The sequence below is a fragment of the Mycotypha africana genome, assembly GCF_025528875.1.
Source record: "Mycotypha africana strain NRRL 2978 chromosome Unknown BDF20scaffold_16, whole genome shotgun sequence".
Lineage (NCBI taxonomy): Eukaryota > Fungi > Mucoromycota > Mucoromycetes > Mucorales > Mycotyphaceae > Mycotypha > Mycotypha africana.
In genome coordinates, this window is record NW_026515740.1 from 88,272 (window position 1) to 105,371 (window position 17,100).

General features: G+C 38.0%; 7 protein-coding genes across 7 annotated transcripts; 6 read left to right on the forward strand and 1 right to left on the reverse strand.

Annotated features, from left to right (window-relative positions):
* The first annotated feature begins 1,904 nt into the window (after nucleotides 1-1,904).
* BDF20DRAFT_231220 (uncharacterized protein) lies at nucleotides 1,905-5,335 on the forward strand. The gene is made up of 3 exons (XM_053074967.1): nucleotides 1,905-2,325; nucleotides 2,387-2,512; nucleotides 2,672-5,335. The coding sequence occupies exons 1-3, from the start codon at nucleotides 2,221-2,223 to the stop codon at nucleotides 4,961-4,963; spliced, it is 2,523 nt and encodes an 840-aa protein (XP_052930965.1). The 5' UTR covers nucleotides 1,905-2,220; the 3' UTR covers nucleotides 4,964-5,335.
* Nucleotides 5,336-5,707: 372 nt separating this feature from the next.
* On the forward strand, nucleotides 5,708-6,838 carry BDF20DRAFT_829651 (uncharacterized protein; the record flags this gene model as incomplete). The annotated part of the gene is made up of 5 exons (XM_053078336.1): nucleotides 5,708-5,940; nucleotides 6,049-6,202; nucleotides 6,278-6,443; nucleotides 6,495-6,656; nucleotides 6,699-6,838. 5 exons carry the CDS (start codon nucleotides 5,708-5,710, stop codon nucleotides 6,836-6,838), a joined length of 855 nt encoding a protein of 284 aa, XP_052930966.1.
* A 32-nt stretch (nucleotides 6,839-6,870) lies between these two features.
* BDF20DRAFT_917603 (GNAT domain-containing protein) lies at nucleotides 6,871-7,824 on the reverse strand (the record flags this gene model as incomplete). Its single annotated transcript, XM_053084589.1, has 4 exons — nucleotides 6,871-7,172; nucleotides 7,248-7,475; nucleotides 7,555-7,714; nucleotides 7,798-7,824. The coding sequence occupies 4 exons, from the start codon at nucleotides 7,822-7,824 to the stop codon at nucleotides 6,871-6,873; spliced, it is 717 nt and encodes a 238-aa protein (XP_052930967.1).
* A 515-nt stretch (nucleotides 7,825-8,339) lies between these two features.
* Nucleotides 8,340-9,578, forward strand: BDF20DRAFT_829525 (uncharacterized protein; the record flags this gene model as incomplete). Its single annotated transcript, XM_053078327.1, has 2 exons — nucleotides 8,340-8,954; nucleotides 9,222-9,578. Coding segments are annotated over 2 exons (972 nt in total), but the record flags the coding sequence as incomplete, so codon positions are not given.
* A 3,245-nt stretch (nucleotides 9,579-12,823) lies between these two features.
* On the forward strand, nucleotides 12,824-13,105 carry BDF20DRAFT_806486 (uncharacterized protein; the record flags this gene model as incomplete). The annotated part of the gene is made up of 1 exon (XM_053076523.1): nucleotides 12,824-13,105. A coding segment is annotated over one exon (282 nt), but the record flags the coding sequence as incomplete, so codon positions are not given.
* Nucleotides 13,106-13,236: 131 nt separating this feature from the next.
* On the forward strand, nucleotides 13,237-14,217 carry BDF20DRAFT_829667 (uncharacterized protein; the record flags this gene model as incomplete). Its single annotated transcript, XM_053078339.1, has 1 exon — nucleotides 13,237-14,217. A coding segment is annotated over one exon (981 nt), but the record flags the coding sequence as incomplete, so codon positions are not given.
* A 1,336-nt stretch (nucleotides 14,218-15,553) lies between these two features.
* On the forward strand, nucleotides 15,554-16,657 carry BDF20DRAFT_991973 (uncharacterized protein). The gene has a single exon (XM_053085364.1). The coding sequence runs from the start codon at nucleotides 16,054-16,056 to the stop codon at nucleotides 16,387-16,389; it is 336 nt and encodes a 111-aa protein (XP_052930971.1). The 5' UTR covers nucleotides 15,554-16,053; the 3' UTR covers nucleotides 16,390-16,657.
* Nucleotides 16,658-17,100: the final 443 nt, after the last annotated feature.

Genomic DNA, 17,100 nt, shown 5'->3' on the forward strand with positions numbered 1-17,100 from the left:
AAAATGTTCTGGAGCGTGTAATCTCTCCATGAGTATAGTTCAAAAGAAGCTCAAGTGGCAGTTTAGGGCGATCCACAGCAGTAAATCAGATCTCTTCTTTTGATTGACAGTTCCGTGATACAGAGTAATGCATGCCTTCTTTTGGCGGAATAAACTTTCTTTACATACACCTTTCGCCAAAATGGTGAGGTTTAAGTGTTCGTAGTATTTGACGAAGAACTCTTCAGAAGCAAGGTGGTTGTTGGCTCTTGGTGTTTTTAATTGATTCTACCTGTGTTCAATCCGGAACTAAAAAATAAGTAATGTTAGCGTAACTTTTGTTATAATTAATGTTAAGGATGGAATTCTTAGAGATGAAACAATCGTAATTGAAGTGGAAGGTGATTTTGATTTGTATCGACAAGCTATTGGAATTACATTTCTGGATTCTAGCGAACCTGAAAATCCTCTAAAAAATCAAAACCTGAGCCTAAGCGGCAAATAGATTATGATGTACATGAAAAAGTCTTTATATATTAAGTAAACAAAAATACTTCTAGCTCTAGTGAGAAGTCAACAGTAGTATTAGTGAGAAGACAATGTCAACGACTAATTCCAAAGCAAACGTCAGAGGGCCATATCACTCTTTAACTCTTTTGCAAACCCAAGGACTACTTACCGTAGTTATTGAGCAAAAAATGTCAGACAGAAAGTCAAAATTAACCTTAGTATTATCCATACGAAAACATATAAAGATAATGAAGGGAAGCGTTTGCCAAGAATCATTAAAAGCCATCTCGGCAAAGAGGAGATAATAGAAAGTCTTGAAGCAAAGCCCGCTGGCATCTTTTTGATTTGGATAATAAAAATGCCGCTGAAGTTTTGTTTGAGAGGCAAGCGATACATTATCTTACTCTCCAAACCTCAAAGAGGGTTTATACTTGGAAAATATAGTAATTGCAGATACTAGCTTCCAAGTTGCCCATTCATCTTGTGGAATCTTTGTAAACAACTTCATTAAGCGTTTTAATAACTACTCTATGGGCCGTTCAACTTATTGAACAATTATATGCACACATACTCTTCTCTACAAATATACAACACTGTTTCCGTGAACTTTTTTTTTTTTGCGACATCGTTTTGGCAGGTGCATTCCATTTGAAATCCCTTGTACTTATTTGGAAAATATTTTTTCTGTAGGTTTCAGAAACTTGCCTCTTGTTAATTCTTGAATGATTGTCAACAACGTATAGTATTAACGAACAAACTGCACATGCCTGAAATGCGAGTTTCATACACTACGAGAATTTTTATTCCGTTCCATATTAGACGACCTGATTGGCTGAGTATCTGTTTGTCAGCTATTTGATTATGTAAATCATATCTCTTCTTAATGAACCCTATTCAGGGTCCAATCGTTCTTAAAAAGGAACACCATTCGACATTCTATCCCCTTTTCTATCGACTGCTATTAGGCAAAAACGACTTGCACTTCCTTGATTTACAAGGGTTCATTTGCTATTTTCTGTACAATATATATTTGCTGTAGCAACTCTTGTCTCATCTAGAATTGCGAATGAATATATCCTTTGCAGGACCGTCAATTATGTAGAGATACAAGCCATGTTAAAGTATTTATATAGCCTGGCATGTACTTGAGTTTCATTCTGTCTGATGCTTCAGCACAAAATTGTGAGCTTAATTCTCTGGCATCCCAATTAGCCATTTTATTGAAAGAGCTGGCTTTGAATTCAATGAGGTGGGGTTGTCATATTGAGCGGGAACTATGGTAACTTCCAGACTTGCAATTGGCAAAGTTTCAGTCAGCCCGCTTTTGCAATCAAAGCAGGTCCAACTTTAATTGTCGAAATCAAAAAAAAAGCTAAAAAGAAAAAAAAAAAAAAAAAAAAAAAAATAAAAATAACCAGAAACCAAAAAACAAAGCGCAATTCATTTCATTACACTTTGTTTTCTTTCTTTTAACTTTTGTTTTCCTGTTTGAGACTGCAGCAAAGTTTTATCTTTCTATCCTCATAAAAACGGGTTCGCTATTCGTAGATAGTCTCATATTAGATTTATCTATATCATTACTATTCTACCTTTTTTCCTTTCAGGAACATCTTTCTGCAACGATTTACAGCACTTATTGTTATTGTAAGCTTAGTATTATAAATCACCGTAACACTACATCAGCTACGATACATCAATTCTGTCTATTTAAAGCAAAAACCGTGCAAAAGAATGTCCAAAAAAGCATCACCAGCCCAGCATAATAATGAAGATCATCCATACAATCCTACACACCAGCCGTTGACGCCGGAACAGCAACAAGAGCAAGCTATTTTTGTAGGTTTCTTCTCTATTTGTGCAAAACAAATATTGATGTAATACTAATTTGGAATAAAAGCTCGAATCTTTCTATGACCGTTTGATCGGTATGACCTTTGATGAGAGTGCAATAGCTATAGAGAATTGTAGAGAGTTGTGTGCTGAATACGGCTTTACTGTCAAGCAAGAAGCAAGTACACATAGAGTAAGTGTTTAAGCAATACATATGTTTGAGTAAAACAAAATCACAGAAACATCTTTGCTTAGAAGATAGAACTTTCCATGCTCAATTGTGGTTTTCATTGTAAAATACCTTCCGCTCTAACTTTTCGAGCTACTTCTATCTCTCCCTTTTCTTTCATAGAACATCTATGTGTACTGCTCTCGAGAAGGTCTCCCTGATTCCCTTCGAAATCCGAAAGCCAACCCACAAAGAAAACGTCCTTCTAAAAGGTGCGATTGCCGCTGGCGCGTCGTACTGTTCGAAAATGAGAAACATAAATGGGAATTTAGAAAATCCTTAAATCCTGAAGCGGGTAAACATAATCATGAGTTAATGAAGCCCGAAGAAATCGAACGCTCGTGGCCAAAAGAGGTAACCGAAGCTATTTGTCAACTAGCTCGATTACGTTTACAGACTCAAGAGATTCGAAATCGTGTCCGAGCGCAATTTCCAAATATTCATTGGAACGAGCGAAGGTTCTACAATAGACTCTCTGAAGAACGTCAAAAGATCAAACTACGGGATTCAATTGAACGCACCGAACAACTGAATCACCTTTGGAGTAAAGTTTGTATGGCAGCTGCTGGTAACGAAGATCTGTACCATGTCGTTAAGCAAGAATTGACAATGCTCTTTCAGTCCATTTGCGAGACGGTCCAGATTGATCCTCAAACATTTCCAAATCCAACGATCATATCAAATAATCGCTCTGTATCCTCTTTCCCTACTGAGCTAACCACAGAAGGAGCTGGTACTTCTTCTCCATCTTCTTCTACTTCAGTCCCTCGACATCCTCAGCAGCAAACATGTTATACCCAACCACCACCTGGCACCAGCAACTTCCAACAAACTTTGCCTGTGGGCCCTTTGGAAATCACATCAAAAAACAATCTCTTTATCAGTCGTCAACAACAACTACCATATAATGATATGCCCAATAGCACAACAAAAAACTCTTTCAAAGAAGTAAATCGTAATAGGGCTACATTTTCACCAATGCCTGCAACTCCATCATCAACACTCGTTTCAAAATCTGATATACCAGCGCCTAAAGGTTTCATATCTGTAGAATTGTCGAGGCAAATATATTTCGTAAAAATCCACAATCACCGTCAGTTAAACGATACTCAATTCCTCAAAACACAACAACAGCAACGTAAAGCTCGTGCTCTTTCTGACGACCCACAACTCAATAATAGTAACAATAATTGCCAGTACCTAGAGCCTGTTCGTAAACAAGCACGAAGAATAAAGCAACGACATGTGTCGGCTGACCTTTGCAGTGATGGACGTTTTACATTACATCAACCCTTTCCCTCCATTAATAATAATCTATTTCAACAGCAGCATCAAAATATAATCACTCCAGCATCATTTGCACAAGCTTCACTACCTCAATCTTTTCAAAAACAACAAGAGCAACAACATCAACAACTATCATATGCAAACTACAACCATCCAAATAATAGTACCGCTAATAACAGTAGTAGCAACAGCCATTTTGGAAGTAGCAGCCAACATAGCACAACTGCTAACAACAGCACCAATTTAGCCGTTGGTTCAATATCTACTACACATGAGGCAAGTCTGCCCCCTGCAGCTTTTGTTTATTCCTCTTACGAAAGTGCTGCTGCTGCTGCTGCTGCTGCTTACAATTTGGCCAGTGCAGATAATAGTTCACCCAACACACAGAGAACATTTAATACACCTACTCCATCTGGCATGGATTTTGATGCAAATCCATTTGATACTGCAGCTGCTAATACCACTAATGCAGCTGCTATAGAGGGCCATCAACATCATTCAAATCAATCACATAAGACAACCAATGAATCATACAATACAACTTCAATTCACTCTGCATTAAACCATTCATCTATATCAGCAGCAGCTACCGCTCCTCCTACCAATTCTACCAATTCTCTTCTGTCTCCTCAGCAGTCCACCTCATTACAGTCAGCTTCTTCTACAACAACTTGTACGTTCAATACAGCCACTTGCATTAATAATGATTCTTCTGCAAACAGTACACCTGCCACTACTCCTTCAAATACAGTTGTGTCAACAGCTCAGCAACAACAACATCATGTTGGATTTAGCTTCACTGATCTATATAACACTTCTACTGCAGCGGCTGCAGCAACTTTGACGGCTTCAGTTACTAACACAACTGCTGATCCGAATGAGCGCTTGCTTACTCGAGAGAATAGAACAAGCTCATCAGGACCTATTTCGCCATCTATTGATTTCTCATCCATTATAACATCTCATCAGCAGCAGCAGCAGCGTGCATCTTTTGATCATAGTAAGAATACTCAGTACCAAGAGTTATATCTACGATCAGATCAACGTACTGCTGATTCTTCTGTTTTACCAATATTTTCTTCTCCGTCCATGGATGTTGATACGAGCATCAATCAGCAACAGCAGTAGCACCTCAGCAAAAATGACTTAGTGTAAATATATCCTGTCGGTTTCATTCGAAATGCCATTGCTGTTGTTGTTGTTGTTTTGTTTAGCTTTATATTTTTGACATCAAATTATTACTAAGAGACATATAGATAGAATTGTGCCCCCTTTCATCTTGCATTCGCCTTGCATTCGCCTTCACCCACGTTTCATTTATGCATATCAAAAAAGCCAAAGTTTCTCTTATAAGCATTTGTAGCCATACTCTATTTTTGCAATGCTTCCAAAGACATGCTCATATAAATTGTCCTCTTGAATATCTCGTTTTTTATACACCTTAAAAAGGAGATAACCCTAAAGTATTATATATCAAAGCAATCAATCTCATATCTTTACGGAACCGCGCTTCGTCTATATTTTCCTCCCAAAATGACGTGTATACTCAAACTGTCGGCTTTTCAAAACCTTTTTCTTTGGCTTTTTTTTTTTACTGATTTGCATAAACCATTTTAAGAAAAGGCTTAAACAAGGAAAAACTTACTATCCTCAGTTGTTGGTCCCTCTTCCATCTCATCCGCTGACACGCTGAGCATTTTTTTTTTTCTTTGACATCATATGTTCCATTCTCATTTACTATATTTTCCTTTTCAATAGACTAAACCGTACTGCCTCGTTTATCTTTTCTTTTTTTCCTTTCACTCTACTTTTTGTTAGTTTTCCATGAAAATTTCTGATTATCTTTTTCCTTCAATAGAAGTCTGCTAAATCATGTACCGGTTATCTGAATTACCTATGGAGATTCTATATACTATAATGGAGTGTTTGAGTACAGAAGATATCCTTATGATGGCACGACTGAATACCTGGTATGGTTATCACCTGTCATGGATCTTGAGTGAACGAATAGAAAGACATGTCCGACAAGATGGATGGCGCATACATATTGACATTCTGGCAAAAACGCACATACAAAAGACAGTGGCAACGAACGATAACCGCCTGTTAGCATCGGCCTACTACCCTTCTGACAAGAGTACTCATACCAATACAAATAGTAGTAGCAGTCTTCTGAAGGATATCTCCCATTACCGTCAACTCGATTATACCAGTAAATTGACCCCACCTTTCACCGAAGAATTGTTGTTGCTTAGCGAGTATTCTGGAGTCATAAACCCTTACACGCTGACGTTAGAATTCAACTTATACCCAGTCGATGAAAACGGCTTAGATACTGTTTTGCATTCAAAACAAATCGAACGATCCGTTGCTTTCATCAGCGATGAAAAAGAGGACCAGCTGATAGCGGAAGAGAGCAAAAATGATAATAATGTGGATCAGAATGTCAAAAGAATGTTTCGCTTGAAAACGAATATCGATATAGTTGCTTATTTTGCTCAGATATCAACGAATAATAGAAGGTTACAGCATGTCAATCAAGCCGGCGCAGCGGCAATAGCGATGAAAGAAAAGCAGAAAGGTAAAAAGAAGATTCATCCTAGCAGCCGTAAAGAGGACTTGAACGCTGCTTCAACTAAGCCTGCCACAACAGAAAAAGATAACTGCTTGGTAGCAAGGATGGGCAAAGGATTCAATATACAATATAAAATGTTTAACATGCGAGACATTAACAGCAACGAAGATATGTCTAATTTGGCTGGCAGATTCCGGAACGACTTTGAACAATCTAGAATTGAACATGTAGGCATGACAGACAGGTGTAACAAAACCGCTGTTGCTGGCATAGCGAACACTGCGATAGACATCGATTCAATTGCAGTGATAACTTTTGATAAATTGCATGTGTCCCCTGAATGGTGGGTAAACCAAATGAAAATGCCCACACTGAATAGTAATAGTAGTGATTTGAATAGCTGTGGATTCTCTTCCGGTTTCTTTTAATAAATCACGTTGCTAGCTAATAGTTTATTTTGTTATTCATATTTACCGCCTTTTACGCTCTTGTAATATGTCAATAGCTCTTTGGAGACTTCAGCTATTTTTGCCCTATCATCAGCGGTCGCCTTTGAGCCATAAACTTCTATCTTGTTTCCGTATTCATCCATTCTGGGCTCGGTAGGCGGGCTTAACAATGTCCATTCTAGGCATACTTCCTGGAATACTTCTGACCGCGATACTTCATAAAATCCAAACTTTGATTTGAATAAATTGATGCTGGGCTCGTTTTTTAGGCTAATCTTTGCATGAAAAGTTTTAAAGCCGAGCATCTCCAGAGCTGTGTTTTGGTATGTAGACAGAATACTCAATTTGCGGAATTCCTACTGCGTATTATTACTTTTATTTAACTTACCATATCCCATCATTATTTTGATAGCTTCATAGCCTCTCCCTGTTCGTCTGAAGGCGGATTCAGCTATCATCAATTCTATTTCACCAAATGTTCGATCTTGGTCAGGATCATTCAGAAAGATATTAACATCGCCAATCATGACTGTTTTGTCTTTGACTGATGTATCTGACATTTCTTTCAAAGCTTCTTTAGAATCTTCAGGCAATGCAGTTAGGATAAACGTGAGTTCTATGCAATAAATACGAAGGTGAAGTGTTACAGCAGCCTGTCACAAAATCGCGCAGAAAACAAAAACAAATCCATTTACTGTCTTCGTCCAAGTGCCAGCTTCTTTGCATTTCATATTCTTCATCCAGTGTCAAGGGCTCTGAAGCAGTCATTTCCTGTAGAAAAGGTGATTTCATCCATTCATGATATTTTGGAACATGCTCGGCTCTATAAGGCACCAATGCAACCTTTTCGCCAATCTAATGTAAGGTAAGATAACCATTAAAAAGAAACTGAATTCTGTATCGTTGGCCTGGCTCCTGAAAGGAATATTCTACTTTACAAGAATTGTATTTTCGTTCAACTTCATATTCTATTTGTCGACCACCAAAAAAGAAAAAGAAAAAAATATTAATGCAACTATTGAAAAGAGAAATGCAATGGACACTGTCTTCATTTTTTATAGCAATTTTCATTAAAAATAAAAAGGTAATTGAAAAAAAAAAAAAAAAGTGTGCTGTGACTTTATCATGCCTTTCCTTTTTCCTTCCTATTCTATTTCAAATTCATCTTTTATAACTTTTTTTTAATGAATGAGGCGAGCAATGTATGTTCAAATGCGCTAGTCAGCACACAGCAGACTCACATGAACATCCCTATTATATCTATTAGGGGACTATTACAACGCTTCTTGTGAAGCATTTACCCGACTTTATCATAAAATCCATCGAGTTGCAACAAAAGTACTTTCGGCCTTACAAGCCAATAGACATTCGATTTATGCACACAAATATGATGGTAAACGCGAAAGAAGATATACTTTAAAAGAATTGACATGATGTTGATGATAAATCTTTCGCTGCAACTAAAGCCTTATACGTATAACAGCCTGGATTTGTGTTTTTAGACTTCCCTGACCGTGACACAGCTGAAAAGGCATATCAACAATTACAAAAGATCAATTTCGGTTTATACTTTAAAGAAATCTGCGTGGAATATGCCACGCCAAATCCTAGATCACAGCATGCGGCTTCCATGATACCAACCGCGTCGATATTCACAGCGGAAGATAAGGAAAAGGCAGCCTATCCCATATCATCAACACATGGTCTTCTCTACCCACCAAATCCTCACCTTAAATATTGTTATCCGGATCCTACACTCGATATCATAACCAATATTTCTTATGCTATTGCATCAGTTCCAAGGCTTTATACCCAAGTTCTTCATTTGATGAATAAATTGAATATGCCTCCACCTTTTGGTCCTAATGTGAAAGAAGCGAAGCCATCTGTTTTAAAAAAGAGCAGTCTGCAGAAGGATAGTCTGTTAGCCAGTGATGAATCTGAACTAGAAGAGGACACTGTGGAAAAAGAAGATGAAAATGAGCGAAAACGCATGTTAGACGCAGATATAGAACCTACACATGAGAAAGTAAAGAGGCTAAGGTTGACTAGAATGACCGCAGAGAAACAGAAGGAGGCTATTCATCAGAATAAAGTAATATTTGCCCATAGAGAGGAAGATTTAGCCCACCAAACTTCGCCTTCTTCAACCAACTTAGCAGGACGATCCCTTCATAAACAACCCAACAATAACATGATAAAGATAGTTGTTAGTCAAAAGCCGGCTATTACATTACCTTTAGGTGCTAATGAAGAAGATCTGAAAAGGGACACGGAAGGAAAAGAATCCTTGTCAGCTTCTGTTGCGACCGAAACAGCAACAACCGAACCATTAACTACGACAATTGGATTGACAGATGAGCAAAAAGCTATTAAAGAAAAATGCCTTCCCATGTCTGAACTAGCTGCTTTGTCAGCCTTTAGAAAATACGACGCTGGAGAACCTAATTCAAAACTGTATGTTAAGAATCTACATAAACACGTCTCACAGGAGGATCTCCAGAATATTTTCAAGGTATTTTCAAAAGACGTCAAAGTTGAATTAATGGTGAAAGGCAAATTAAAGGGTCAGGCATTCATTACGTTCCCTGACGTGACAACTGCTCAGCAAGCTTTGGAGTGTACAAATGGTTTCCCATTGAAAGGAAATAGGCCTATGGCTGTTCAATTTGGGCGGGCTACCAAACCATCTGACGAAGAAGCTAGGACAAACGTTTAAAATACAGTATCCTAACTTTTTTTTATTTTTTTGGAAATAAAAATTGAAATCGTCCAATGAAATGCGCCCATTTCTGCCCAAAATTTTCCAAATAGGGTAGGTGCGAGAAGTGAGTTAATCATACTGTAGAATTTGCAGGAACTTTCCAGTATTATTAACTCGATAGTTATAAATACTACCTCAGGCCAACACAGTTGCTTTACCATCAAAGTTTGTCTTTTTTGTATACTCTAAACTATTCAATATGCAACCTATGCTCAATCAAACCACTTCATCTAAGCGACGTTTAAACAAAGAGACTGAAGAAGAAGAGCTTGAAGTCGAAATGGAAGCTTCTACTTCAAATACAGCTATCCCTGCGAGCTCATACTCTGGTCAAGCTGGTTCAAAGATTATAGTAACCGAATTTGATCTTGCAATGGAAGCCCTTTTTAGAAGAGTCCGTGCTAGCACTGCTATGAGTTACAGAATGCCTTTAGAACATTGGAAGGTACCAAATCAATTAAAACTTTGTATTAACTATGCAACTTTTTCTAAATTCACTTTATTTCAAGGATTTTTGTGAAAAGAATCGTGTCAGATACCCTGTGATCCTCTCTACCCGTACACAGTTGGACCCACTGAATTCATCATAGTCTTTTTCAAAGAGTTCGTATTCAAGCGTACTTATCAGAAGAGCGTCTCAATTGAATCTGACGTTAGGACACAGGTTGGCTTGCAGACTGAGGAAAATGAGGGTAGCCGAATGACTTTGCTCCAAAGTATGTAGCATTATATAACACGAATATATGTGATTAGACTCAATTAACGTTATCTTAATAGTGGCCAGAAATGCTCCAGTAAGCAGGAATGGTCGAAAGAAACTAATAGAAGTTCCTATCGGCATAGAAGCTGTCAATCAGTATAGGAAAGCCTTGATATATCTATATGGTTTTCATCTGAACATCGAAGACTGGGGTGGCCATCTCCCAACAAGACAAAGCAAATAACTGATCTGATAAAGAAGTACGAAAATGATTTGATTTACGACCAAGTGCAAACCAACGTGGATAGAGCTGCTCATTGTGTTATCCGTGATTCGTACAAATCTGGCGAATTTATTAGAATCTTGAAAAGCTTATGTGTCTCTGAAAGCCAAACAGCCTTGCGTGAGATGTTCTCCATTTCATCGCGCCACCATATGCTACTTCGGGATCAAGACCTCAGAAATTTAAACTTTGCTGACTGTTTCTGTACTATCATACCAAAGAAACAGCATAAGGGGATTCAACAGGCTGTAGCTTTAGTGTTTAGCTTAGACAAAGGCAAGGCACTCAAAGAAGGAGAAGTAAAATTTGCTTGTGCAATGCGCCATGAAAACCTCTTCGGATGTCCTTTCAGTGCTTTTGCTTTTTTCATGTTTAGTTTGCTTCAGATAACTCATTTGCCCACAAGAGTTTAGTATCAAGTTAGAAGGAGCATTAATCCATTTCTTTTAAAGAACAACGGTGATTTCCTGAAGGAAGATAGGTGGCATAATTGGAAGGTTTTGCGTGGACGTGGCAGCCCAGAGAAAAGTTTGAGTGGCGTTTCGCAATGGAAAACTGCAAAACAAGCGCTTTTAGATGAAACAATCCATACAACTAGAGTGACTCACGGTGGACGCCATGCTGGTGCAATGGAGGCTGAAGCTCTAGGTATGCCTATTGATTTAATCAAGCGTGGTGGAGGATGGAAGGATCGTCTTGGCCGATTGGAGATTCATTACCTCGGAAAACTTCCATCACAGTTCGCAAGAGGTATGGCCGGCTTCTGGGATAAGCCTTTCGGATTAGCAAGAAACAGCGTATCACCGCCCATCGAACTGCAACGAATGATTTTCCCTTGGGTTGAGTATTATTTTGGAGAGAACAACATTGAATGGATGGCTGTATGTGAGCGAGAAATGAAAGAAATTGACGAGAATGAAGATGAGGAGGATAACATGGCCAATGTAGAAATCAGTGAAAATTCATTGGAATTTGTAGAAGAGAATGGAATCATGGTGTCTCGAGAAAGACGAAGAAAGGGAAAGCAACGAGCAGTTCAGAGCAGCTTAGACACAGCAAAGAGAGGCTTTTTACGACTTTTGATCAGATGTAGACGGATAATTTTACAAGATGCAGCAGTATACATGTATTTGAACAAGGAGAATAAACTCGTCAACTCCAGAAGCAGTATCTTCTCAAATTACATATTCAAGCAGTTTCAAGAAGATGTTGTAGCTGCCGTAACCAGTCCTTCTGTTGGAAAATTAGAAAAGCACGAAAAACTTGTGCCAAGTCTTGTCGATACACATAGACGAGTAAGCCAGTCGAGTAACGAAAGTCAATCATAAAATTGTACGTTTGCAACAGCAGCAAAATGACCGCTTTCAACAGAATGAAAACAATTTTCAGCGATTTGTTGAACAAAGCAATCGTACCAACCTTATGTTGCTAAACACTACTCAACAGTTAGCACGAGACGTTCGAATACTCATGATGCAACTACAGTGCTTGAATTCTCAAATGTAATTGCTTTTGGCTACCAACACTTCATTAAATACGAATATCAACAACGATATGCCTTAAGCATCTACCTTTTCTGCTGCTGTTCCAACACAGTATTCTCCCTTTTCTCCTCTCGCCGCTGAGCCTACACCTTCTGCTCAGCAACCTGTTGCTATAAGCCCAGTCGCATCAGCAACAATCAACAATGCCAATACCAGTGGTTCATTTAAACCAAGGCAAAAAAAGAAGACGAAATTAATCAACTACGAGCCAAGCAGCTCCAGATAATTTCATCGATAATATGTACATTTTCATCTATCTAACCATCATATATGCATATCTAGCAATAAACATATGTATTACGCAATCATTAAACAAAAAAGCCTTACATAGTTTGCCAAAAATAAACTAACAGATAGTAAAAGATAGGAATACAAATGGTGGTATCAAAAATCCTAAAAGTATATGGTATAGATAGTCATACGAGATAGTTACTGTTGGTCTCTAACATCCATCATGACGACAAACGATCATCTAATGTCAAAGCAAATGATAATATATTTTTCTGGCCCTGCGGGCTCAGCATATGTTTCCCCCAGTATTTGCGTGATTCTATCCCAAAAATAGAAGAATTACTACAAGTAGTTGTTTTTTCCATTACTCAAAAAAAAGCTCCTTTTCAGGAACAGTTACTGTAATTTTTTCGTGTTTTCTTCTTTTCGAACAAACAACTAAATGAGTAAAATCGTTCATGTTAAGTACTGCTGCAACTATTGCCAGCGCCCGTTGACTGATTCGACAAGACTGCGTAACCATTTATCCAAGATTCATAACATTCATGTTCCTTCCATCTCCAGAGGAAAAAGGCGCTTCGATACCCAGTCAATTACCTATGTCAACAAGCTTGGTTATGGTCAAAATCAAGACATTAATGAAGAGTATGGCTGTCCTTCGTGCTATTCCCACTTTCCCGAGATCGATTCACTGCATTCACATATCCAGGAGGCACATGTGAAGCAAAAGAATGAGCATGTTCCGATCAAAGTGAAGAAGACGGTAATACAAACGCGACACTTGTATCTATTGCAACAGACAGTGGTAAATCGATTGATTTTTCAGCATCACACAATATATACGAACAGCATCTTCCAAAGCTTCCAAGAGATTGCCTTAAATTGCTGGAACGAATAGTAACAGTTGCCTTGCCGACCAACAAAGGTTTAAACAAAAAAATGCGTGACGAAATTACCAATGAAAACAGAAAACAGAGAGAATTAGATACCCTCCAGTCTTTCGCAAATGTACAAGCATTCCTGCTGGCTGCTTTAGAACAATCACTAGACACTTTACCGCGCTGGATATGGATGCAGACAAACGAAGATATCGCGAATATAAGCCATGAATATCAACTTCTTCAGACATCCAAATTCATCCTTACCACATTTGCAGACAACTGCACACAGAAAAAGCGGCAGAAAACCAACTCGGAACGAACATACTGGGTTAGGCACATAGTACATATTTTTCAATCATTTGCGAACCAAACTGGCTATTTGCAGTTCAACTGGTGCGAATCTCAGACCAAGCAGCATGCATTGGCAGAAATCAATCTGAACAGCTGGACAAAGCCCACAACACGATTCTGTGATGGTCTCGGGTTCGACTGGCTAGGCAAAGAGAGATTGTCAATGGAAGGATCTAGCGGTCAATATGAAGAAAAAATCGATCATACTATCAGCGATACTGCCAAACAAATAAGCAATACTATTTCAATGCTGAAAGGATTCACAATGGCAAATATGGACGCAAGCTTTGAAACATTGAAACTGGTTAAAATCTTTGGTGTGCAAGCTATTGAAAGGACGATCACCTTGACGGAAACAAGCTATGACGATGAATCTACCAAGTATCTGTACAAGGTGGTACGAACAGCACGGATTCCAATCGAGTATGAAGAGCGGTATGATTGGCTGCGAGTATTTGAATTATTAGCGTACCTGCTAGTTGAATTGAAAGAACAAGTTCGTATACATGAAACTCTTAACAAGGAACAAACCAGCGTTAGTATAGTTCAACCCGAAGAAACTGTACAAATCAAGCTGGGCATCGGTTTAGACGACAGCGCATAAAAATGATCAATATTTATTCTTAGTATTTATGGAAGCAAGACCATTATTTATTAAATTATTCATTCTGCCTTTCTAAAGAACATTGGACTTTAGCCTTAATGTAAGTTCGTAAAAAGGTTTTTATTTCAAATCATTGTGTGGCCCGGAGTGTCTGCAAAGGATTCTTATTCTATTATCGCATTATTGAAAATAAGTAAACCAGTTTTCTCATATTATAACCGTCAGTAACTCCTATTGAAGCCGGCACACAACGGTATACATCAAAACACTGTCGTGTTTGAGAATAGTCTAGTAGAGAAAACAATCAATAAACAAGAATGAAACAATATTCAAACAACTAAATAATCTAAAAAACAGAAACCAATTAACATCGCCATCGTCACTGAAGATGACTTAAAATGTGATCTCGGGTTTAAGACAATAGACCTAAACATTGTTGTTGTACTTGATTTTTTGCTCTCAGATATGAGTACTGCTCATATCTTCGTTCCCGTTTGGTAAGCGGTGTGTTCGATTGCATACATTTGAACCTTAGATCAAATGTATAACAAATAAAGATAAAATAAGAAAAGAATATGGATTAAGGATAATTCTTATGTGAGATTAGCTACCTCACATAAGATCTGAACAGGTTATCTTTATGAAATATATTTTACTTAGATTATCTATGGCTATATGACGTTTAGGTATATAGCAGGATTGGTATATGTATTTGTAGGATATATTGATTCAACAACCAGAACATAGTAGGTCGCGGTACTGCTGCCCTGCTCTGGAAATAAAGTATGGTTGGAGATAAAAAGGCTCAATCACTCTTTATTAATACAACAACTGTTCACGCAATCAAAAGAACACCACGCACGAATATCTCTTCCTAGCTAACATCTATAATCATTCCCACAGTATCTGAGCTACACAACTGGTGGCCGATAGATATTGGATTATAGATGTAGCTACATCATCACCCTGGATCTGCCAGGATAGCACATTACAAATCAATCCGCTCTGGGATGGACGAGTAATTATCCACTCAAAGGGAAGACTTATTCTTTTACGGAAACCTCTGACTTATTGAGTATTATACATCAGTGTCAACTATAGATCCGATACAATCATTTCGTAGACAGCAAATACTATAAGTCTTTATTAATAGCAGTAATCTTAGTTTTCTTTTCTTTTTCTTTAGTTTGTTTTTGAAAGAGAAATAAAGACGGTGGTTTGATTTCGTTCAGCTTTCGTGTTTATTTTCTCTTGTGTTATTCTTTACTTCTTATCTTATAGTTAAAACTAGCGAATACCACACATGTTACAATTAGTGTTAATGTAGTTGAAATGTGTGGTAATTGTAATCGATGGAATCTAATGAAACATAGAGCTGCTTAATTATGTGAAATACAATATGCGAAACTGTCTGGCCCTCAAAATACTTTTTTTTTTGGTGTTTTTTGGAAGTTCAATAGTGATTCGTGAATTTATGCAAAATGCCCGATTGTCGACATTGCAACAATTCATGTTCGTAATTGCAGATGAAGTGGTGCGATGTCAACGAAACTTATACCAATAGTACTTGTAATATTGCTCTTTATTGTCGTATAGCTAAAATCAAGCTAACAGTACTCATTGTCTAGCTACAGTGAAAAAACCGCACAATGCAGAATCATTGAGCCATTTTGTGAGTCACTGTATTATAGGAGGTATGAAAATACCACAACACTTAGAAGCAAATTTAGTCTGAACTATGACTTCAATAAAATCAATAGCCTCCAGTGTGTGTCGGTCTGTGTCGGTCTGTGTCGATGTATGTCGGTCTGTGTCGATGTGTGTTGATGTGTGTCGATGTGTGTCGGTCTGTGTCGATGTGTGTCGATGTGTGTCGGTCTGTGTCGGTCTGTGTCGATGTGTGTCGGTCTGTGTCGGTCTGTGTCGGTCTGTGTCGGTCTGTGTCGATGTGTGTCGGTCTGTGTCGATGTATGTCGGTCTGTGTCGGTCTGTGTCGGTCTGTGTCGGTCTGTGTCGATGTATGTCGGTCTGTGTCGATGTGTGTTGATGTGTGTCGATGTGTGTCGATGCGTGTCGATGTGTGTTGATGTGTGTCGATGTGTGTCGGTCTGTGTCGGTCTGTGTCGATGTGTGTCGGTCTGTGTCGATGTGTGTCGGTCTGTGTCGGAGTGAAGAGAAATTGGTGATTGAAAACAGTCCTAACTTTTTTTCTTTTTTTCTAATGAGATGCCTCCCCATTTTTGCACAAAATTTTCCAAGTAGGGTAGGTGCGAGTTAATAATACTGAGAAGTGAGTTAGAATTTGCAGGAACTTTCTAGTATTATTAACTCTGATATATACAGTTACTTTAGAAGACTTATAAAATAAAATAAGACAGTAAAATGACCAGACACAACAAAGATACTCTTTATTCAAGTTTGTTGAGAATGATACTTTTATATGAGAAACGGGGTTATTAACGGGTATTCAACTATTAATACAACTGAACTAAAACTATCATGAGAATGATAAGATCTTAGCCGCAAGCGGGTGTCAAAGTAGATGTGTATCAGATTGTCAAGCAGGTACTGAAGTCGTTCTGTAGTTTAAGACGTATAGTTGTATCTTGGATACAACAAACTCGATAGTTATAAATACTACCTCAGGCCAACACAGTTGCTTCACCTTCAAAGTTTGTCTTTTTTGTATACTCTATGTGATATTTGTAGTTGTTTTATGTTTAGTGAACGCGACTTATAACTTTGATATAAACTGTAAGGTGAAATGAGTCTCCTTTAGTCCTTTTTTATACACTGAAAATCAGAGAGGGGAGCGTTCACAGCAAACTGATTGTTTGTATTTAAAAAAGAAAAAATAAAAAAAGTCCTCGTTCCTTAATTTCT

Excerpts from the sequence above, each read along its gene's own strand:
- BDF20DRAFT_231220 (XM_053074967.1), top strand. The coding sequence starts at position 2,221 with ATGTCCAAAAAAGCATCACCAGCCCAGCATAATAATGAAGATCATCCA. Across the intron at positions 2,326-2,386 it reads AACAAGAGCAAGCTATTTTT|CTCGAATCTTTCTATGACCG; the intron begins GTAGGTTTCTTC and ends TTGGAATAAAAG. Across the intron at positions 2,513-2,671 it reads AAGAAGCAAGTACACATAGA|AACATCTATGTGTACTGCTC; the intron begins GTAAGTGTTTAA and ends TTTCTTTCATAG.
- BDF20DRAFT_991973 (XM_053085364.1), top strand. The coding sequence starts at position 16,054 with ATGTGTGTCGGTCTGTGTCGATGTGTGTCGATGTGTGTCGGTCTGTGT.